The 24,559-nt window shown below is 30.8% G+C and overlaps 1 protein-coding gene and 1 long non-coding RNA gene across 4 annotated transcripts; one reads left to right on the top strand and one right to left on the bottom strand.

Annotated features, from left to right (window-relative positions):
* Window positions 1-751: 751 nt before the first annotated feature.
* Window positions 752-3,945, bottom strand: LOC104649476 (uncharacterized). The gene is made up of 3 exons (XR_011212196.1): window positions 3,803-3,945; window positions 3,653-3,733; window positions 752-3,582 (listed from the first exon to the last, which is right to left on the bottom strand). It is a non-coding gene; the product is annotated as an uncharacterized lncRNA (long non-coding RNA).
* An 11,655-nt stretch (window positions 3,946-15,600) lies between these two features.
* PEPC4 (phosphoenolpyruvate carboxylase) lies at window positions 15,601-23,827 on the top strand. Of its 3 annotated transcripts, none has more exons than XM_004248194.5 (11): window positions 15,601-15,824; window positions 17,042-17,259; window positions 18,046-18,437; window positions 18,646-18,730; window positions 20,011-20,233; window positions 20,353-20,456; window positions 20,565-20,652; window positions 20,949-21,103; window positions 21,201-22,199; window positions 22,291-22,677; window positions 23,264-23,827. In XM_004248194.5, exons 2-11 carry the CDS (start codon window positions 17,092-17,094, stop codon window positions 23,555-23,557), a joined length of 2,895 nt encoding a protein of 964 aa, XP_004248242.2. In that variant the 5' UTR covers window positions 15,601-15,824; window positions 17,042-17,091; the 3' UTR covers window positions 23,558-23,827. The 3 variants fall into 3 exon arrangements, with proteins under 3 accessions (XP_004248242.2, XP_069146632.1, XP_069146633.1); XM_069290531.1 differs by lacking the exon at window positions 15,601-15,824 and adding an exon at window positions 15,827-16,441; XM_069290532.1 differs by lacking the exon at window positions 15,601-15,824 and adding an exon at window positions 16,081-16,220.
* The last annotated feature ends 732 nt before the right edge of the window (window positions 23,828-24,559 follow it).

Genomic DNA, 24,559 nt, shown 5'->3' with positions numbered 1-24,559 from the left:
GACGTCTGTTGATTGTAAAGTAAAGTCTTCTTTCACTTCAATCTTATCTCCTAACTTCATCTATCTCCCCTTCTAACTAACTACTGACATTTCAGTTATTAATGTAGTGGTGCAGAGGTGGTTACGATAATTTTTAATGAGTAAAAGTCCAGAGTAAGTTAGAAGGCGAGCTAGACGAAGTTAGGAGAATTGTAAAGAAGATTGAAGTTAAGGAGACTTCCTTTTACAGTGGTAACAACAATTTTGAATTCTCATTCTCCTAAAATATCTTATAGATATTCACACTTTACTGGTTATGTGATCGATCGGGCATCTAGTCCTAATTACCACCCCACAGTTTGTGGAATTTTACAGATGGACAAGAGGATACGTAAGGTTACAATAACTCTGAATATTTTCTTGGGACTATTGACTAGAATCAGTAAAAAAAATCAAATAATAACAAGAACAAAGGGGTTCCCCTTAATAGGAACGGATAGACTTGCCCATAGTCACTAATAGAGATACTCACTTTCTCGATGAGTATCAAATACTTAGACATATCCTTCATCGAAGAATTTCAGAAAGGTGTAGGTCAATTACCTAAACAACTAATCAATCCGAGAAAGAAAAAGTCCTCGAATAAGAGGGACATGACGACTAAAAATATCCCGAAACTTAATAGAGGTATTAGGAATTTACCACAAAAAAATCTTGGTGCAGTTGTTAAGGTCATTAAGAAAAGAGGCATACTATATAAGCAGAATAAAGAGAAGCTTCAACTAGACAATAGACAATATTGAAGTGACCAAAATAGGTATTCTTGAACAAGTCTAAGTTGTTTTTCTAAAGTTGAACTAAAAATGTATTACTACGTACTAAAGTTGAATTGAAGATGAGTTACACAAACAATCATTCCTAAACAACAATTAACAAAGAAAAACACATAGAAATAGATTCAAAATACTATAACATACTGGGTCTCTACTTTCCGATATAATGACATTTTTGGGTTATTAATCTGATTTTTGCATCCTTCAATGGATTTTCATGTAACACCCAAAACTAGTAGGTGAAACTAGAGTTGTACGTAAGAGTTTTAGAGTTTGGTGTGTGGGTTAGAATTGTAAAATGGATTATCGTACTTAGAATGAAGGGTTTAGGATTTAAACGTCAAGGTATGATTTCTTAAGAACCAACCAAGGGTCCTTGAGAAGCACCCTAAAAGTTCACCCAAAAATCGCCAAAAAAGACACACCTACGGATGGCACCTATGGCCGATAGGTGGACCCATGCCTCATGGTTGGGTGTCGTGGGTCAAGGGACAAGGTGAGGAGATGCAGGCTATGAACCACAGACCTGCAGCATGTACCGCAGACCCAACCACAGTCCGTGGGGCTGCCCCCTTTCGGCCAATGCTAGGGACTTTTTGGTAACTTCCTTTTTATTTTATTTGATGTGGGGTCATTTTATTGTTTTAATATACTTATATAAGTGTTTTCAATTCATTAACTAATCCTTACACCTCATAAATCCAAAGACCAAAATCCATAACTAATTTTTCCTAAAATCTTCCCTCTAGAATTTCAAGGAAGAAGAAGATGATGAAAGGAGAAGCTAGGATTGAAGAATCTAACTTTTTCTTCCCAAATTCATGGTGAGTCTGAATTAAGGTACGGTAGCTTTTCATCTATGGGTAGCCTTTACCCATAGAGCCCTTCCAAAACCCTTAATTTTAAAACTTGAAAACTAAAAGTTAGGGTTTGACTTCGATCTCATGGATTACTTTCAAATTCTCTTTAATTGATTGAATTATGTTTTTATGGATATATTGATAATTTAAAATTATTTCAAGTTGAATTCCTCAAGAACCCATGTATTTCCCTTATTTTCTCAAAATGAATCTTAAGTGTGTATATTGATTGATGTAAGTTAAATATTACATAATTATGAACGTGATCAATCGATTTACTTGAATTATGTATTAATTTAGGAATTTGTATTGTTTTGATGTTGAATTTCCTCTAAAAACCCATGAACCCTCAAGTCCCCAATTTGTGGCTTTATGGTTGGGTGAATTGTTGTGAGATAAATATTAGGAGATTATATTGTTGTAGTTTATTTATTTGAATCATGTTACCATCCATGTCTAATGTAGTAATTCTAGATATGTTGGTTGAATGTGATCTATAGTTCTTGTAGGGCAAAACATGAGAATTTGCTATGTGAATGAGACTTGTGTGTTCGCAATGAGATTGTTTTAAGAGTAAAGTGAATTAGATTGCTTCGAGAGTAAAGTGAATATACTATGATCTAATTATTGTGTTGATTAAATAATTACACTCATGTACACACTTAGGTATGAATATCATATAACGTGAAAGGTTTGTCACATATAGTGATTCTAAGGTTGGAAAACTAGTTTCACCTATTGAATCTAGGAGATTTAGCATGAGTTTGGTGGATTAAGTGTCAAGACACTCTTCCATAATTATCAATTTAAGTCAATACTTAATATGAACTCAACGGGGATGATGTTTAGCACTGCGTGGATAGTGATATGAGATGGAAGTCCTCAAGATAGTAGAGGCCGAATTTCTAGGAACAATCTCTTGGGATAGAATTTCTCAGTTAGTAGAAACCAGGTTTTCTAGTAGCTCCCCTTATCCCATAAACTAGTGGATCCACCTAAACTAATAGTTTGATCCTACCTTAGGCAAGTAGGATAACCTCTTTTCGTTGTGGCATATACACCAAATTCCATAATTATGCTCTCCTTGTCTATGTCGGTTGAAGTTAATTCCCACAAGGTCAAGTTTAGGATGAACTATAGTTATTCAAGAAGTACTACTTAATGTTGGTGGGAGTATGAGACTTCATCAATATATTACACAAGTAGGCTTTGAGAGTAGTTATGGTAGGTTTCTCTTTTGTCATGATGACTCATGTAATAAATGTGCTTGTGACTAAATGGCAATTGCATTTGATGTTAATACTACTTGTAATGTTGTATGCTATTTGAATTGTTGCCATGAGTTGCTTTTTTTGATATGGTTGATTAAAAGTGAATGTTTCCTTGTCTATGAGAAATAGGCTAAAAATGATATCCAAACAGGGTAAACATGAATGAGGATCTAAAGTGTATGCGTGGGATTACCTTGCGATAAACATGCATTCTCTTATCCTTATTCTACTCACCCGATACTTGTGAAATTCTAAATTAAAATTAGGACTTGTCATTAACTTCGTCAATAAACACGCAATAAATGGCTAAGGAAAGTCACCAGGTTAGGTGGAACGCACACTTCTCTATTGAATTGCGTTTGCGGGATGAAATTTCTTGCCTTATCATCTGTCAGAGTTTCTTTAACAAAAGAGTAAAATGTAGAGGGAGGGCTACAACTTAGGTCTATCATAAGACTATATGTAGGCCACACGATAACAAAAACAAGTAAACAGTAATATAGCCTATAGAAATTCAGCATGCAAAAAGGACTCGCAACAAAAAGGGAGAGTCATTAGGTCAGATTGGCACCTGGGAATTGACATTCACTGAAAGGGTCTGGTGATTCTGAGCATTCCATTATCTTATACCACCTACACCTTGAAGATAAACAAGTACGAAGAATATGAAGAAGAAAAAAGAAAGTCAAGAATGAAGTTAAAAGTGTACCTAAGGTGCTTCTCCCAAAAGACGAAGGACCTTATAAAATCACCAAAAAAGGAGATAATCCTTATCCACAAGAGAACACAACTGAAAATGACAGAAAAGCTGGTGAGGACACAACTGAAAAAATAACATAGATTAGAGGTATGTACTTACTCTATAAGTTGATTGAAGGGATGAAGACCCACGAAGGTGAATGTTGATCACCCAAAAAAGGAGGAAATGGAGTTGGTTGGACCAATAAGTCAACACTCTTAAGGAGAAGAGCAGCAGGAAGACGGAATGGAAAGAGGAGTTTTGCTTTGAAAACCCTACTTTACTAATATATAAAGTCTCAGCTGGTTGTTGGGCTGGGCTTTCTTTTGATAGCATAGGTTTTATTTTATTTATTTTATTGTTATGAGACGTTTCTTTGGGCTGGGCTATGCTTGTGGAGATGTAAGGTTTTGTCATGTTGACTATTACTAAAATCTCAAAAGTTTTTTAAAAAAAAGAAGGAAAAATTAGTAAACTAGTCAAAATAAATAACATATTTAGTAAAAATATTCATACTTTATAAATATTAGCATTATTTTAAAAAATTTATGTGTCCCAATTTTTTTCCTATTTTATCTCTCTTTTTCAATTAATTCTATATATCCTTTTTTTAGAAAAAAAAAACCATTCTCTCTCATATTTATCTTTTCAAATTGTTAATTCTCTCTCCCATTTAATTTTTTTTCTCTCTCATGGTTATCTTTTCTGATTTTCCTTCAATATTCAAGTTGCAAATATTTTTTTGCCATATATTTTGGTTGTTTTTTTAATCCAAAATTGAATCAACTAGAATCCCTTTGATTAAGGTATCTCTAATCTTTATCCTACTTTCAGATTTCTTTTCTAATTTTATTTTTGTTTAAATCTTAAAAAAATATTGTTTGTATTTTTCAATTTCCGTTATGATTTACTCTCCAATGGCTGAATCCAAGAGGTTTACTAGAGGTATTCATCTTAATCAACCAATTTCTGGTGACTTTTCATCCTTTAATTTATTTATTATTTAACAAATAGTGTATAATGTATGATCCGCTGCTAAAATGAGGGAAGAAAGAGGGTAAGAACATTTGCAAGACTCATTGGTGTGCAAAACCTTCCTCAAATTCAGAACGCAAATGTAGAATCTTTGTCTACTCGTGAGGATCTTGAAAAAGACGACGAAGATCGGATAGTTGTCGAACAATTTTCTATTAGTTTGTTTTGTATTTACAGTTCTTTTTTAGAATTTGGTATGCTTTCTTTAATTTGTATTCAAATCACTATGTATACTATCAATATTTATATTTACTAAAAATTTCATGTTGCATGGTTTATGAATCTTGTATTTGTCCGTAAAAATTTATATTCATCCAAATGTATGTCAACTAGTTATGTATTTTATTTATAAGAAGAACAACTTTCTATTAGTTTATTTGTATTCGAATACAAATACAAATAATAGACATATTGGAATGAATACGACTTAGAAAAGGAAACAAGATTTTGAAAACAAAAATAAATACATAATGAAAATATATACGAATACAAATGTATTTCTTAAATAGCTACATTTTATTTGACATACATATTGGAATGAATACAAACTAACAAAGGTATGTCAACTGAATTTGATATTTTTTTTCTAATTTGTATTTATTCTAAAGGTATGTCAACTAGTTATGTGTTTTATTTAAGAATGAGTACACCAAATATTCAATTATTTCTTTTCAATTTTATATTTCATTCACTTTTTCATCATACTAATTTTTTTGTATTTTATATATTATTATACAAAATTCTAAATAAAAACTAGAATAAATAGAAATACAAATAAAATACATACTGAAATGAATACATACAGGATTTTTGAAGAAAAAAATAACTATATAGGAAAAAAATATATGAAAATACAAATATATTTCTTAAATGACTATATAGATAAATTCGGCATACCTATTGAAATAAATACAAACTAATAAAAAACTATAATAAATATAGATAGAATATATTGTGGAATGAATATAATTTTAAAAAGGTAAAATTCTGGAGAAAAAAAAATAAAATTTAAATTTAATTTGAAAATGTAACTGATGAAAAAATTAAGGATGCTTGCCTCCCCCCTTAATTTTCTCCTTTTTGTTATTAAAAAATTATATTCTTTAAATAAAAATAAATAATAAAAATATACATAACAAACTAAAATGACATTTTTACTAAATATTGAAATTGTTGCTAATGAGTCCTCTTAAATGCTAAAATATTGACATTTTAAAAAATTTCCCAAAACAGAAACCCAGTAAAAGCTGAAATTTGACCCCGCATCTAACTAATATAAGCCTCTTGATTTGAAGTATCAACATTACAAGTATCCAAGGACTTCTTCTAGGCGACTTTCCTTTACCTTCTTCCATTGCAATTCTACGCTGAAAATTAAAAAGTGGTGATTGTTAAATAAAAGACCTTCACTTATATAATTTTTTCTATTTAAAACATAGCCCAAGCCATTTCAAAATCGTCTTCAAACTGAGATTTTAATAATTAAATTTCAAATATATAAATTTGCTAAAGTCTAACTTTAGACATGCCAAATCGACCAACAAGAGAATCTTGAATTTTGAGAATAGCCAGAACCTAGAGCACGAACAAGAGGGTAGACAAATACTCATAGAATGAGAAGTGAGGTATGTTGCAACAATTGCCCACTTATATTTAGAGAAAGAGAGTGTAATAGCATTAGATTCTAAATTTGGTTTCAAATTTTAACTTTGATCTCCAACTTTCATAATGCACAAACAGACGCATTAACTAGCCAACTTCTAAATAAATAAACACATGAGTCCTACATGGCAAAATACCACGTAGGACAAAAAAGGACATATAGAATGACATGTAGGACATGCGTGTCTATTTGTTCAACTTTATACAAGTTTAAAAGTCTACTTGTGCACACCCAAAGTTGAAAGGCATAAATGTGATTCGAAACCAAGTTAAAGGGCACAATAATTTAATGTATAAAATTGTTAACTATAAATAAACAAAAATTAAAAACATATTATTCATTAAAAGAAAGAAAGACTTTCAATCCCAATTAACATGGTGGTGTCGCACAAAGTTAAAAGATTTTTTTTTAAAAAAAAAAATTTGTGATCTAAATCAAACTATATACATTTATATGACTATAAATTATTTTATTAAGGGCAAAAATAAATTTTTTTAAGATTTTTAAAGAAATGACATATCAATTATCATTGAGACAGAGGAAGTAACACTATTTAATTGGACAATTTTTCTTCCCTTTGAGTTGAGTAAACTACCAAATTCTGCTTATGGATCCGAAGAAAATAAAGTATATGTAAATATTATATTAATTTTAACTAAAGTTAACTTGAAACAAAAATGTATTGAAGTTAGATATAGTTGATGTTCAAGCATTTCTACCTAAAGATTTTGAAAAAAAAATGACTAGATTTTAACTATAAGAAGCTTTGGACAATATATGTCTAAAGGTATTCCAGAGTAAATAGATTTATATTTTTTTACTCAGTCCAGATATGATTTACAAATCAATCCAAAAATTGTATTTTTGTACTCCAAATATGTTTCATAACATTCACATTAAAGTGTCCTTACCCGGGATCAATCTTACCTCAATGTCTTCTGAGTCGAGCATGTCGCATAAGTATTGCCTAGTGCGGTTTACATCCCCTGTGTGGCTTGCAGGTTATTACACAGTTGAGGGTTTACTCAATGCGCATAAAATGCTCAACCGAAGGGCTAAGATTATAGCGGCTACGGGTTATCCTGGGGTTCAAAGAAAAATAAACAATCACATAAAATGAGTATTTTGGTCTCTCGACTATCTAATATATTTTAATTTGATTCTTGAGATATACAAATGAGTACATGTACTTTTTTAATTAATTACAGTGTGCTGTTTGATGGATTAAATATTTTATACTATAACTATAGCATACAAATATGATTTTATAGTTTGCATAATTGTGCTCTATAAAAAAAATTAAATATGTATATTTCGCTATACATATACAAAAAAAAGTAGTTGCATAATTCGCTATTCATATATAAAGAAAAAAGTTGTATAATTTGTTCTACATATACAAAAGAACTAAAACTTATTTTTACCCCAAATAAATTCCTAAACGAAATAGAAAAGAAATAGGTGAAAAGACTAGTTTGTCGTTCTTTAAACCTGGATTGGGACCTACCTCAATCCAACATACCAACTTCCGATAGACATATCTCCCTCATATGATATTGAAAATGCACAAACTCGGCGGCGTTGAAAAGAGGGTTTTCCAACCATATAAAGAACTACTTCTAACTCATACTTAGCAAGGAGTTATGATCGTTTGAAAATGACCAAAACTCACTTTTTAAACTAAGAAAAATTTCAAGATTTCGCCTTTTCTTTTCAAAAGTGATTATTAGTTTTTTTAGCTTATTCCTAGCTATTTCGAGTTACGAGATGTTACAGACGAGGGTGACGAGCGAGATTAGGGAGAGGGGAACGAAAATATATGTATATATACAATTTCTTCTCGCTTTATACAAACACAAATGCTTAAACGAGAAAGGCGAGCGAAACTGACACCAAACGAGAGTGGCAACGGAAATTCCACCAGAGAGAGGCGAAAATAACAATAGTTTGCTATAGGGTACAATTTTTAATCAGAATATATTTATAATTTTCCCTTTTTAGAACTATATAAGCCTTAAAATGGTAAATAATATAAATTTGCCATAACATATCTACTGAATGATGAAATAACTAATAATTCTGCTTTTTTTAAAAAAAAAAAAATCATAGTAAGATGGGTCAGAAGTATATTTCAAGTATAATGCACCAAAAGATCATAAAAATTAAATTATGTTTAATCAAATAATTAAGAAACTAAAAGTTCTACCCATCCAAGTTTAAAACTTATATAATGGCAGAAAAAGATTTGATAAATGAAATAATCAAATAGTGCCTTTTTTCCTCTTTTTATTTTCTCTAGTTTTTCCCAGTTAATTAAATTGGATTTGCGTTAAAAAGTCTTTTTTAATAAGTTAAGTGTCTATCAAAAATAATTTTATCCTCAAAATTTAAATCTAAGGCATTTGATTAAAAATAAAAAATTAGTTACCATCGATGTCAACAAATAATAATGTTAATAAATTAATGCCTCATTTAATTATTGTACTAATTTATTAAAGGACTCAAATTAAAATATTCTATAAAGTTTGGATCCATAGACTTATCTTGTGCTGGCGGTTTATTCGGATCTGAAAATTATTAAATCAAAATTAGGTAACATATTAAACAAGTATTATTTTTTATTTCTTTTTTATTAGTTATTTAGTGCCATCATTCATTTCCAGCCAGAAAATCTCACTTTAAAAGATAAAAAAAAAAAATTTAATTCCTAACACGAGTTATTTATAGAATTCGAATTAAAAACCTTTAAGGTAAAAAATAGTGTAAAAAGGGTAAATATACCTTCGAACTATCGTAAATGATATGTAAATACCCTCCGTCATACTTTGGGATATTGATGTCTCTGCCGTCTAAAAACTCGAGTATATATGTCTTCATTCTAACGAAAGACTAAATTTGAACACACGATGCAATCTTATCTTTCAATCTGATGCTGGATCGATAAATAAGATTATGACACGTGTATATCCGTTACTATAAATGGTATATATAGTCTAATTTTTAGACGGCGGAGGTACCAATATCTTTAAAGTATGACAGAGGGTATCTCACACCATTTACAATAATTTGAGAATATATTTGTCCCTTTTTCCCTAAAAAAATAAATACATATCTCTCATTCTACACATCTTTTAACAACATATTAATTAATCGTAATAAAATAATCAAAATATATATATACAAAGAACATATATTCATTTATTAATCAGATCGACGTAGACACCTAGTACGATAAGAAAACTCTCACATGCCGTGTTCCCCAATTTCATCAACTACCTCACACTAGGTACTTGTCTAATTTTAAAATCACCGATTTAGCATATTCAGATATAATTTTAATTCAGAACTTATATTTTTATATTAAAAAAATACAATAATAAAAATAACTTTTAGCAACAATAAATAGACACATTAATAAAGAATGTTAAAGTCTTAAACGACATTAGTTAATTAGATTCAATATCGCTAAAGGTTTTAAGAACACATACAAACATTGCTAATTATCCTAAAATTACATAGTTAACACTAAGGAAGCTACCGTCTTTAATTAATTATCGCTAAAAGATCATTTTTAATGTAGTGAAATAGCAAATATAGAATCCAATAAACTTTTTAAAAAAATTATAATCTAAAACCTATAATTTTTTAAAATATTGATTCTTGATAGTGAGGTATGTAATGACATTATTTCACAATTTCTTTTTTTTTTGTATATGATAAGGAGCTTTATTAAGAGATCTTTAATGATAAGTTGTTGAATAATTAAAATTATTTATTATTGTAATAATTCATTGAACTTATCATATATTTATTTTTCAATAAAGTCAAAAGATCACCGACCATAATATTTCAAACAAAACGGTTGCACGTTAATAATTAATTATATAGAGACTGGCATATTCAATTTGACTAAGAATATGCTCTAAAAAGTAAAAATCATTCTATAAAGAAAATAAAAAAATCATACTAAAATTATAGGATATATAACAATATAATTTGAAATTGATCTGAGTTGTGATAAAATAATCGAAATATATTTTTGTTTTTCATTTAGAAATTTCAAATATTCAGGTTTTTTTTTAAATGAAGATATTAAATTTATAAGAAGCTATCACACTTACATATAAGTTTTGTAATATGAAAAATTAAACTTAATCAACTCTTACGAATGTTGAACGCAAACAAAAAAAAAAGGAGAGTTTGGACTATTCATGTTTGACTATATAGTATGCAGAAAAGATGATTCTAGAAACAAATGCCGTTAAGATTTTTAATGCGTTATAAAGACGGAGATAAAAATTTAATAAGCGATACGTACATTTCTTTTTAGTTAGGTGAAGGATATAAAAAATTAAATATATATTCATAATAATTAATGTATAATATTTGGATACCACACATTTTCTTAATGAAAAAAAAAAGTATCAAAGCATGAGTTTTCACTTAAGATCGCTCTGTTCATCATCTGTATCATACTATAGTAGATTGATATAAATTTTGATTCTTGATTAGATATTTTGAATTTAAGCAACAAATATCTTTAAAATGTTACCTTAAAAGATAAGTCGTATGTTAATATATAAATACATATTTAATTCGATTCTAATATAATATCAAATATCACGTTTAAAAAAATATGAATAACAAATACTTGGCAACTTACTATTCATGGTTGACTTACTACACAATAATGTCTTTTCTTAATATTTTTTTCTTACTTGGAAGTTGGCAAATTGGTCTCCTCTCTTGACAATCCCAATTATTATTATTTATTTAGGTGATATTCGAAGTTTATTGTTTGATTAATTGAATTTGTATTGTATATAGAGGTTAATAAAGAAAAAATTTTATTCTTAGAGTTTGGATGCAAAAACTTCTATTTAATGATGAAATTAATTATTTATTTAATCATATTTTTTCAAAGTACATAACATTTTTATTCATAACAAAGTTAAGAATTATTTCAATTAAACTTATTAATTGATCAAATTAGTATCTAAATCTAAGTGTTTGGTAATACAAATAGTGTTTAAGAGTGAAGTGTTTACAAGTTTAAACAAGTTTAAAGTCATAAATTGATTAATTCTCGATTTAATTTATCATTTTACTGTTTATACTTATTTTAATTTAATTAAACCTTTTGTTATTTTCTTTGTATCATCGATATACTGACATCCAATATATAATTAACTAAATAAAAATTTTTTTCTGTAAAATCTATGTTGTTTTAGATGAGATTTTCTAAATATTCTTCGTAAAACATTACCTTAATTTATTTATTTTTAATCTATATTTATTATTCGTTTATTTTTATATAAAAATACTTTAAATTTTTTCATTTTTCTGTTTATACTTATTTTTAATTTAATTAAAATTTTATTATTTTCTTTGTAGCATCGATATACTAACATTCAATACATAATTAACTAAATAAAAATTTTCTTCTGTAAAATCTATGTTGTTTTAGATGAGATTTTTTAAATATTCTTCGTAACACATTACCTTAATTTTTATTTTAATCTATATTTATTTTTCGTCTATTTTTATATAAAAATACTTTAAAATTTATGATTTTATTAGAAAAACTTTTGAAACTACCATCAAAATTATGACTTCTCTACCAATATTTTATATCATAATTCTAAAGCTTACATCCCAACACACATGACACATTGACTCATGATTTAATTAATTAGGATGCTTAATTATTTATTTTTTATTATTAGGTCTTCTTTATAGTTTACTTATATATTCTTACCTAAACCTAATACACTCACGTTTCGATCACTGACTACACAACCACTAAAACATTTTTTATAAGTTAAAATAGAATCAAACATAATTGATACCACTTCCTTATGATGTATCAATAAAATAGGTGACATAAAGTTAAATAAAAAAAAAAAAGGATAATGGTATATAATAGTAAATTAATAAATTAAAATAAATGGAATAATTATAGTTTGATTTAATTGTGCTCCATAGTAAACGTTTTCAAAAGTTTGCCAGTCGCATCTCTCCTAAATTTCTCGCTCGTCACTCTCCCACGGCTCGCCTTTCTCGCTTTATACACAGAAGTGTATAAATTGTGTTTCTGTTTTGTATAAAACGAGAGAAAATTGTATATATACATGCAAAAACATATATCTTCGTGCTATACACTTAATTATATAATTTACAAACATTTTACTTCGATTCAATTGTAGACAAATGCAAATTTTATACAAATATTGTAGCGAAAAAGGCCAACGAATTATATAATTGCGAATTATACAATTGCAGTGAAATACGATATTCTCTTGCTTTGTACAACAGAAGTGTATAAATTGTGTTTCTGTTTTTGTATAAAGCGAGAGAAAAACATATATCTTCTTCCTATACACTTATAATTATACAATATACAAACATTTTACTTCAATTCAATTGTATACAAAGCAAATTTTATACAAATATTGCTGCGAAATAGGCAGCGAATTATACAATTGCAGCGAAATAGGCCAGCGAATTATACAATTTAAGCGAAATAGGTCAGCGAACTATACAATTTAGGCTAGCTTATCATACAATTGTATATGTATAGCGAGATCAGTGAATTATACAATTTAGGCCAGCAAGTTATATAATTATATATGTATAGCGAATTATACAGTTATATGTTTGCTACGGAGCGCAATTATATAAACTTTGCTATAGCATACAAATATGAAATTTTTGTTTGCTATATGTGAAAGTTGCCTTAAAAAAAAATTATATACACTTTGAGTGTGTCTGGTAAAATAAAAACTCTTATAATTGTTCTTAAGAAAATATTTTTCCTACCAAAATAAGTATCTTTTTCGTCTCAATTTAAGTAGTATTGGTTGAAGTTCAAAAGTCGATGATTTTTTGTATATCTTTTAAGTATATTTAGAATTATCAGTTTTTCTGACTTCAATTATTTACGTAGTTTTAAAAATATGTTTTCAAAAAACTTAAAAGATTTCAAGTCTCAAGTCACGATTAAAAACAATTAATTGATGAGAAAAATAAAGTATATTCTATCGTTTTTAAATTAGACGTTCCTAAATTCAATATAATAAACGTCTATCGTCATTCTAGGCTTCTAGCCTTTTACTTTTTTTTTTTTTTTAATAATAGGTTGGTTAAGTTTCTATAAATTCTTAACTACAAAGTCAAATTGGGTCACTCTCAATTTTATTTTTGGGGTCTTTGAATCAAATAATTTTGTATAATAAAATCCACAAATAGAAAGTGGAATATGATTTGTTAGTAACATGGGCTGAATCATCCTATAATATATAGTTTAATTATACAACTGCAAGATTCCTACATCTTATAATAATGTATATTTTAAAAAATCATTTAATTTATTTTCATAAATATATTTAAATCAATATTCATTGAATTCCTCCCAAATCCCAATTTTTATTAATGTATAATTGCTATTATTGTTCATAATTTAATCATTCCATGTTGATAATTAATCTTTTTTAATAAGATGTTAAAAATAACTTGATAAAGTGAAAATATAATATATATAAATATAAAAATTAATAGAAGTTAAAACCTATAATTAATATCTAAAAGTCTATGCAAAAGGTGTTCTAAAACATTATATATAATTTCTATATTAGTTTTTTCCTTAATTACAATATACAAAATATGCATTTTTATACATGGTGGATGTGGTGTATGAATAGCACTATGTATCTAAGATATTATATTTGTTTCGTTTTTCAAAAAACGATATATTTTGTGTATCGGACTATTGATAATTGTTTTTTTGGAAAGTTTTGAATTCTCAAATTTTCTTTAACTTTTAGTTCATTTATATCCTTATTGATATTATTGTTAGTAAATTATTTTTTATATAATCCTTATCATTAATGGAATTTTAATGTAAAATAGATAAAAATTTAGAATTTAATTACCATAAGATGGGGAGTAAAAATACAATAAATTTGGTAAATTTATAAATATTTACAAACAAATGAATCAAATGCATATTTTAATTAATTAAAATTAAATATAATTAGTTAAATATCACATGACTTAAATTAAAAAATGCTAACAATTGAGGGTCCAAAACTCCAAATGTGTCATGAGTCCTTTATAATGTGATTTTTTAAATGGGAAAAAGATCTGAAATATATTCGAATTGTAATTGAAATTGTTGTTATAATATTAAATTTTGGAAAAAATCTTTTGCCCCTTGTAATATTTAATAATATATATTAAAGGTATATATGTGCCACGTAAACATAATTTTTTTTATATAATTATAAAAAGTAATGTGTATACTTGGGCTCATAAATACCTTTAAAATACACTATTAAATAGTTCGTGGGTAAAAAATCTTCTATAAAATTTGATATCGTAACAATAATTTTAGTCAAAATTAAAGTATTTTTCAAATTATTTTTCTTTTTTAAATATAAAATAATAAATCTATGAAATAAATTATTATTGAACCAGATTTAAGGTGAATTTTGATTGTTGAAATTTTAGTAATCCTGAATAAGGCAATAAAAGATCTTTAGGCATATTCCTTGCAGAAAAAAGTTGAACCAAAAAGCACTTTATTGAAAGTTGAAAAGTAATTCATTTCAAATTTAGGCATTATAAAATATTAAAATTCTGTCTAGCTAGTAAGTAAGTATTTTAACTTCGAAAATATATATATATATACTTGTTAACTTAATCGATTGATAACTAAATATTCTAATATATTTTTTTTATGTCTTGTGAATATTCGAGTTTAACTTCACAGATAATAGTTTAAACAATTATTTTGTAAGTTAGAGTATTCAATTAACTTACTAGAAACACGTTAATGTGTCAAATGTACATACTCACAATTAGTGTATCAGTTAAGATCAAGTTGTGTTTTGTTTAAACTTTAACTCGAGGCATGAAAAGAGCCAATCACATAGCAAAAAACAAACGTAAAAGACGTGTGTCGAAATTGACTAAGATCTTTAATTATTAATAAAAGAAAAATCTGTCGAGCTTGAAATGAATGAAATCTTAACAAAAAAGTCATTTCGATAAGAAGTTTCCCTAATGAGCTTTAACATAAACCGAATCACACCACAAAATCAATACCAAACACTAAATCGGTCGTGTTCTTCGAATAACAAGACGGATACCAAACATCAAATCGAAAAATATAATAATTCCAAAACCACTTTAAACTTTTGAGGCATGAAATGAGCCAATCACATCAATTCAAATAAAATAAATCCCAACATTATTAATGGTAAAGTTGCTATAGGAGTAGAGAGTGGCTCCATCTATAAATATAGCTAGCATTGTTCATAGTTTTTTGCATCACAACAACTCTCTTCCCTCATAAATCAATTTTTTTAAAAATTTTTTTTTTGCCTCCATAGGAAAAAGAGATTGTTGTGTGTTCTTTTATTCATCAAAAAATTCAAGATTCAGGTACTCTTATATCTATGTTATAGTTACACTCAACACCCATTTTTCCAATTTTCTCAAAGTTCAAAACTTTATTATTATATTTTAGTTTTATTCACTCACACCATGTAGTTACATTTGTGAAGAAATTTGTTATAAACTCCTTTTTTTGTGTGTGTAGTTGTTATTTGAGTGGATCCAATGTCAATTATTTTTCTTTTGATTTTGTAAAGACTCTTTTTATAATTATAAATAATTGGATTTGAATCATAAAGTTTGAATCTTTGACCTTTTTGAATTCAACTGACTTGACCTGCCCTATATGGTATTCCTAAATTTCCTCCATTTGTAGGAAAGAGATTGTTTTGTGTGTGTTTCTTGTTGTTGTTGTTCGTTTGTACATCAAATTTCAAGATTCAGGTACTCTGTATCTGTGTAACAGTTACATTTCAAACACCCATTTCTCCATTTTTCAATTTCAATTCAACCTAATCCCACCTTGTTGTATATATATATATATATATATATATTTATAAAAGAAATGTCTTTTTAAACACCCATTGGCCATTTCTGCAGTGTGAATCATGTGGATCAGATCTCCTTAACAATTTTTCTTTTGATTTTGTGTAAATCCATCAATTGTAAGTTTGGCAGATGTAGATTGTGACTTGTGGGGTCATCTTCTAGCTTTGATTCATATTCTGCATTTATGTTAAATGATTCACTAAATGAACATTAATAATTGATTTTGAATGAGTAAATGAAACAAGTTGTAATAGAAAAGGTATCCTGAACCTATAAAGTTTGAATCTTGGAGCGGATATAGAGTCTTGCTTATGGATTCATTCGAAACCAGTGGTTTTAACTCAGACCTTATATATGTTGTATAAGAGTTGTGGTAGAATCTGAACCCGAACCCATAAAGTTCAAATCTTGGAGTGGATGTAGAGTCTTACTTTATGAATTCGTTCGAATTAATCCAGTAGTTTCGACTCAAACCTTGTATGTGTGTTAAAATGCATTGTGGTAGAATCTGAATCCAAAGTGATAAAGTTTGAATCTTGGGTTCGCGTTCGTGTGTATTAGTTGATAGGAGTTTAACTCACTGGATTTTGCATTTGGATTTTTTCTTTTGGCATAGAAATGTGGCTTACAATGGCCTTACCCTCATATTATATGGTTTCTGTGATTTGTTAAAATCTGAATGACTTCAATTTCTTGTTATGACAATCTTTTTGTAGGATCTTGATAGTTGAATTTACGAGTGGATAGGGTGTGGGAGAGTGAGAAAATGACGACTCGGAATTTGGAGAAATTGGCATCCATTGATGCCCAACTGAGGGCTTTGGTTCCTGGTAAGGTTTCTGAGGATGACAAGCTGGTGGAGTATGATGCTTTGCTTTTGGATAGTTTCCTCGACATCCTTCAGGATTTGCATGGAGTGGATCTCAAGGAAACGGTATATACTTTATGTTTTTTGTTTCACTTTCGTTGTTACAGCCACACTTATTGTTCTGATTTTGAGGAATTATGTTTAATCTGGCAATGATTAACCAATTCTTGGTCATCTTCCAAGCACCTGTTTCAAATCCTCCAATCATACACTACTTTTGGCGGATCTAGCATGTAACTGACAAACATTTTGAAGAGTCTTGAACAACATTGCTTCCAATTTTCAATGATTTTGCTTTGTTTAGATGAGCAAAATCGTATTGGATTTGGTGGGGAGGGCAAGGGGTGGGGGAATGCATTTTGCTTTGTTTTTCTTGTCTGAACCTAAAGATTGGACCTTTATATATATTCTGATAGAGTTGAACATAATATTCAGTGTTTAACATTATAAAACTAAACTGTATTAAGTGGCTGTTGATTGGGTAGTTTGACCGAGGCAGTGGAAAATATTCCGATTTTTATAGTCATTTGATGAGATCCTAAGCTGGTGTTCCCTGAAGTGTCCTTTGAGTTGACTATTCTTTATTTACATAGATTAATGGACAAAGTACTTATAATTATAAGACTGGCCTCAGGATTTGGATCAAATGTCGAAGGTGGTAAAACATGGGATGCCTAGCAAGCGTATGTCAATAGGGTATTTAAGTGGAGAAGGGTAGAGAGGTGGACTCATTATCCATTGAATTTTGATGTTGAAAACAAACAGAGTGATCAATTATCTAGAAAAATATAACTTCATGTAAGACTGGTCAGTATCGAAATGTTCTTTATGTTTTCTTTAATCTGACTGTAGGTCCAAGAGTGTTATGAACTTTCTGCGGAGTACGAAGGGAAGCATGATCCAAAGAAGCTGGAGGAGCTTGGAAATGTGTTGACAAGTTTGGATCCAGGGGATTCCATAGTCATTGCTAAAGCTTTCTCTCACATGCTTAATTTGGCCAACTTGGCCGAGGAGGTGCAGATTGCCTACCGTCGACGACAAAAGTTGAGAAAGGGGGACTTTGCTGATGAGAACAATGCAACAACTGAATCTGATATTGAAGAAACTTTCAAGAAACTTGTAGAGGAGTTGAAAAAGTCTCCTCAAGAAGTTTTCGAAGCTCTGAAGAACCAGACGGTGGATCTAGTCTTAACTGCTCATCCTACTCAATCCGTCCGAAGATCTTTGCTTCAAAAGCATGGAAGGTCTGCTCATTAATTACCAATCTTCTTTTTTTTAGAAGTTACAGACTGTTGCTCAGTCTCTCCTAAAATGCTGCTGTACCAGGTCGGATCCTCTAATTATGTATTACTTTTGGAGGATCCAACACAAAACGTCAGCATTTTTGTTGAGTCTAAGCAACATATTCTTAGACTTGTAGGTATTTCCTGTTCTGACTTTTCTTATGTTTAGGATCCGAGATTGCTTGGCTCAGCTGTATGCTAAAGACATTACACCGGATGATAAACAAGAGCTTGATGAGGCATTACAGAGGGAGGTAAAATATCTGTTTTTTACTTGATGCATGTCATTTTTCCTGAATGATTTCTGTAGTTTAATGTTAATTTCTAGTGCTTTCCTATGGACTTCCTGACTATTTGTCACTATGTATCTATCTATACGTATAATATGAGCTCAGATTAACTTTTGAGATTTTTAAAGTTCTGTCACTCACTCACACTGCTGACATGAACAATAGGAATGACTTGTGATCTCTGTAAACTCACTCTTGTTCTCTTTGGTTATTTAATTTACTGTCGAAAACATTAGTAAGCTTGTTATACTAGAGGAAGTGACCTCTACTCAACAACAACAACTACAACATCTCAGTCCCAAGCAAGTTGGAGATGACTTTATGAATTTTCACTAACCTTGTTACTCCATTTAAAGTCATCTCAGCCCGTATTAGATAAAATAAAAATAAACGTATAAAGTACTCCCTCCATTTTATTTTGTTTGTCTTGCTTCATTTTTAGTCTGTTTCAAAAAGAAACCCTCTTTCCTTTTTCACTAACTCTTTAATTCTAAACTTTCCACAAGGCATGTTTAAGTCCATTAGATTAAAGGGAATTTTGGTAAATTCTACATATTTTTAGTTTAAGATACAAGGTTCAAAAGTCTTCTTTACTTGCTTAAAATCTTTTACTTGCTTAAAATCCGTGTCAAGTCAACACCAACAAACAAATTAGAATGGAGGGAGTACTAGAAGTTCTTTATATATTTTCTACTTCTCAAAAAGATTAAATTACTGCTATAAAATTATAGGACATAAAGTATAAATGCTAACATGACTAAAATATATTCTCAACTTATAGGTATCTCCTATACAGATCTTTTTCTTCCACTGTGCTAATTTTTCGCTAAGTCTACTTGAATCCCAAGAAATTGTAGGTCCTTCATGCATTCTGATAGAGTTCGAACTCAACCTCTTTATTTCCTCCAGCAATGTGAATTGTGACCATTCTTTTCACTCCTTCATTCTTCATTCTTCATTCTTCATTTTGACATGATAAATATAAGAAATATTTATTTTACCTCTATATCTTTACCGTTATTCTACTTGAATCAAATCATGTCCTATCAAACAAAATTGGCAGCTGAAGGCAATAGTGATTGTTTACTCTCTTTAATCTGTATATTTGACATCCAAGTAAAACTGAAATGTGTAGTGCCGAGCTTCATATTTGAAAAAATATGTTAAACTCTTCTTGAATCATGATGTAGTGCTGAGAGGGATTCCTTGGTTCTGTTAACAATTGTATCTTCTGATTTTTGCAGATTCAAGCTGCTTTCCGCACTGATGAGATTCGGAGGACTGCTCCAACTCCACAAGATGAAATGAGAGCTGGAATGAGCTACTTCCATGAAACTATTTGGAAGGGTGTTCCTAAGTTCCTTCGCCGTGTTGACACAGCTCTTAAAAACATAGGGATTAACGAACGAGTTCCTTACAATGCTCCTGTTATTCAATTCTCCTCTTGGATGGGTGGTGATCGGGATGGTATGCTCCATTCTAATATATAATATTTTAATATATACACACACATACTTCTCTGTTCTCGATTTGGGAAGACTCCCTCTTAAGTTTGTCACTTAGCAGTTGTCTGATACTAAATGCAGGCAATCCAAGAGTGACTCCCGAGGTCACAAGAGATGTCTGTTTATTAGCAAGAATGATGGCAGCGAACTTATACTATTCGCAAATAGAGGAGCTCATGTTTGAGGTATCAAAGAGCAACTTAATGTTTTTCCAGTTTACTCTTTGATCCATCCTGAAGCATTACGTCAGTTCCATAGTCTTTTACATGCTTCTAACTCGTATGTTGTTTCAGTTATCTATGTGGCGTTGCAACGATGAAGTTCGTATTCGAGCAGACGAACTTTACAGGTCCTCAAGGCAAGACACCAAGCACTACATAGGTAACTAGTGTTATTGTTTTTACGATAATGGTCAAAAACAGAAGATAATGGTCAAAAACATACCTAGTTGTTCATGTAGGAAACACAAAACACTTGATAGTTCAGGTATGATGCTCGAAAAAAAGTGATACTCGAGGTGTGTTTTTTAGGTATCGTGCACCAACATCAATAAGGACACACATGAAGTTCTACATTAGTGTTTATTGACCAGAAATTGCATCAAGTAGTCCCTTGCAATCTCTATTTGGATGGTGCAATTGTATAATTCCGGTCTGTAACTTTTCCTTTTGATGTAGAATTCTGGAAAACAATTCCGCCAAGTGAACCATATCGTGTAATTCTTGGCGATGTGAGAGATAAGTTGTATCAGACACGTGAGCGTACTCGCCAAGTGTTAGCCCATGGAATCTCTGATATTCCTGAGGATGCAACTTATAATAGCATTGAGCAGGTATCTAATATTTGTGACCTTCTATATGAAGAATATTATAAATCTAAGCAGGGAACAGTCGCTAATGTGATGCTTATGTGTTGAACATTTTATGCAGTTCTTGGAACCTCTTGAGCTCTGCTACAAATCACTTTGTGATTGTGGTGATCGTCCCATTGCCGATGGAAGCCTTCTGGATTTTCTAAGACAAGTTTCTACCTTTGGACTCTCATTTGTGAGACTTGACATAAGACAAGAGTCAGACCGTCACACTGACGTCCTTGATGCCATTACTCAGCATTTGGAAATTGGTTCATATCGTGAGTGGTCTGAAGAACGTAGACAGGAGTGGCTTCTTTCTGAACTCAGCGGCAAGAGACCTTTATTTGGACCTGATCTTCCAAAAACAGAAGAAATTGCTGATGTCTTGGATACACTCCATGTCATAGCAGAACTTCCATCAGACTGCTTCGGGGCATACATCATCTCAATGGCCACCGCACCATCAGATGTGCTTGCAGTTGAGCTCCTACAACGTGAATGCCATGTGAAGCAACCTTTACGAGTGGTTCCACTTTTTGAGAAATTGGATGATCTGGAGGCTGCTCCTGCTGCTGTTGCACGTCTCTTCTCGATTGAGTGGTACAGAAACCGGATTAAAGGCAAACAAGAGGTCATGATTGGGTATTCGGACTCTGGTAAGGATGCTGGTCGGTTTTCAGCAGCCTGGCAGCTATATAAGGCTCAAGAGGAGCTTGTAAAAGTTGCTAAAGAACATGGTGTGAAGCTAACCATGTTCCATGGTAGAGGTGGTACAGTTGGAAGAGGAGGTGGCCCCACCCATCTTGCTATATTGTCTCAACCACCTGACACTATTAACGGATCTCTCCGTGTCACAGTTCAGGGCGAGGTTATTGAGCAATCGTTTGGGGAGGAACACTTGTGTTTTAGAACTCTCCAACGTTTCACTGCTGCTACCCTTGAACATGGTATGAATCCACCAGTCTCTCCAAAACCCGAATGGCGTGCACTTATGGATGAAATTGCAGTTATTGCTACAGAGAAGTATAGGTCAATCGTGTTCAAAGAACCCCGATTTGTTGAGTATTTCCGCTTGGTAAGTTTGCTAGGAAATTCAGCATTATATCTTATCTCAACAAATATTGCATTGAGCTAACTTGTTTTCTTTCTTTTGATAACCATCACAGGCCACACCTGAGCTAGAATATGGTCGAATGAACATTGGCAGCCGTCCGTCAAAGCGTAAACCCAGTGGAGGCATAGAATCGCTCAGAGCTATTCCATGGATCTTCGCCTGGACCCAGACAAGGTTTCATCTCCCTGTCTGGCTTGGCTTTGGGGCAGCATTTAGGTATGCTGTAGACAAGGATATCAAAAACCTACGCATGTTTCACGAGATGTACAATGCATGGCCATTCTTTAGGGTAACTATTGACTTAGTTGAGATGGTGTTCGCCAAGGGTGACCCGGGTATTGCAGCTCTGTACGACAAGCTTCTTGTTTCAGAAGATCTGTGGTCCTTCGGTGAGCTTTTGAGGTCCAAGTACGAAGAGACAAGAACCCTCCTTCTCCAGGTAACTATTCATGAATTCTGAAAAGTATCACTCAAATTGTTTGTCTTCCTTTCCTTTTTTAGGCTGTTTCAGAAAGAATATTTTTTTCCTTTTTTAACAACTCTTTAATGCTAGCTTTCCACATAGCATGTTTAATACCACACGGTACAAGATTCAAAAGTTTATTTACATTCTTAAACTCTATGCCACGTTAAAACCAAACAACCAAAATGGAATAGAGGGAGTATTGGTTATCACTTTTTATGTCTGATTTCTTAAAATCCATCTTGGATCAATGGTAAAGTTGTCTTTCGTGTGACCTATAGATCATGACTTAGAGCCTGTTTGGATTGACTTATTTAAGTGCTTTTAAGCACAAATAGCTTTTAAGCACTGTTTTAGTATTTGGGTAAATTAAACAAGTGTTTATAAGCCAAAAGTCAATCCAAACAGGCTTTACTCTAAAACTTGTGTCAGGGTAGAGTGTACCTTCCCTCAGACCCTACAGAAACGGGGGATGCTTCGTGCATCAGGCTGCCTTTTTTATGTTTATTTGCTTGAGAATCCATGGTTCTAAGTTACATTTTTGACTGTTCTTTCTTAATAGATTGCTGGACACAAGGATCTTCTGGAGGGAGACCCCTACCTTAAACAACGACTCAGGCTGCGTGATTCCTACATCACAACCTTAAACGTATTGCAAGCTTACACTCTAAAGCGTATACGTGATCAAACCTACCATGTCAAGCTGAGGCCTCATATTTCCAAGGAATACATGGAATCAAAGTCAGCTGCTGAACTAGTGAAACTGAATCCGACAAGTGAATATGCCCCTGGATTGGAGGACACACTTATCTTGACCATGAAGGGTATTGCTGCTGGAATGCAGAACACAGGCTAAACGCAAAGAACCTCGTTCATGTTTTTTTTTTGTAATTTTATACTCGAAAAAGCATCAATCTGGTTTACGAAAGATGATGTTTTTTTCATCCTGTTCTGTTTTATGTTGTGTGTTTGAGGTGGTGTTGTATTTTATGCCCACCCTATAGAGATCATGTTTGATCAAGTTGCTCGTCGCAACGCCTCGAGAATAAGACTGCAGTTGAGCAAATGTTGCACCAGCATGTGTAATCTCATTTGCTGGCTTAATGAAATATCTATTTGCTTCCAACATCCATTTTTATGGCCCTCTTTTTTTTTTAGGTAAAGATTGTATATTGTAACCATGCACTTCATATTCGCCCGGAGTTTGCTTCTAGACACATCGCCCCCTCACGTCAATTTTACGAGCTTCTTATTCATTCTCATTGAAAGACGATAGTGGAGCTAATCCGATTAGAACGTTAGATTCCACCACATTGAGTTACATACCTTATTTGCCCTATCGAAAAATAGAACTGACTAACTTTAAGTTAAATGATGAATTAAACATTACATATATCAAGATATGCAGTAGTCAATTTTTTTTTATCAACACTCTCATATATATTTTCGGAAAACCTTTTCCATGCACTAAACTAAAAATAAAAAAAAATTGAACATAACAATTTGTTCATAAAAGAGATATTAGATTTAAATTTCGATAAAAATAAATATATTTAGTAAATTTTTTGTATTTATCCAAATACTTATATCGAAAATTGGTGAAAAGTAACAAATAATCCTATATAAAATTAGTTAAAATGCACATGACAACAACCAAAAGATAATAGTGACAAATTCACTGTCACCAATCAAAGTGAAACTTAGCCCCCATTTGTTGACCAATCTTGAGATATACTTAGTGCACACGGAAAGGATACTTACATGTGAAGCTCAATTACTACGTTTATTTTAAATTATTTATCGTGATTTTTAAAAATATAATATATATAAATATGTTGCTTAATTTTTTTTTTATTTA

This window comes from Solanum lycopersicum, chromosome 10, assembly GCF_036512215.1.
Source record: "Solanum lycopersicum chromosome 10, SLM_r2.1".
Lineage (NCBI taxonomy): Eukaryota > Viridiplantae > Streptophyta > Magnoliopsida > Solanales > Solanaceae > Solanum > Solanum lycopersicum.
This window is presented reverse-complemented; position numbering and strand designations above follow the sequence as displayed.

Excerpts from the sequence above, each read along its gene's own strand:
- PEPC4 (XM_004248194.5), top strand. The coding sequence starts at position 17,092 with ATGACGACTCGGAATTTGGAGAAATTGGCATCCATTGATGCCCAACTG. Across the intron at positions 17,260-18,045 it reads GAGTGGATCTCAAGGAAACG|GTCCAAGAGTGTTATGAACT; the intron begins GTATATACTTTA and ends ATCTGACTGTAG. Across the intron at positions 22,678-23,263 it reads CAAGAACCCTCCTTCTCCAG|ATTGCTGGACACAAGGATCT; the intron begins GTAACTATTCAT and ends CTTTCTTAATAG.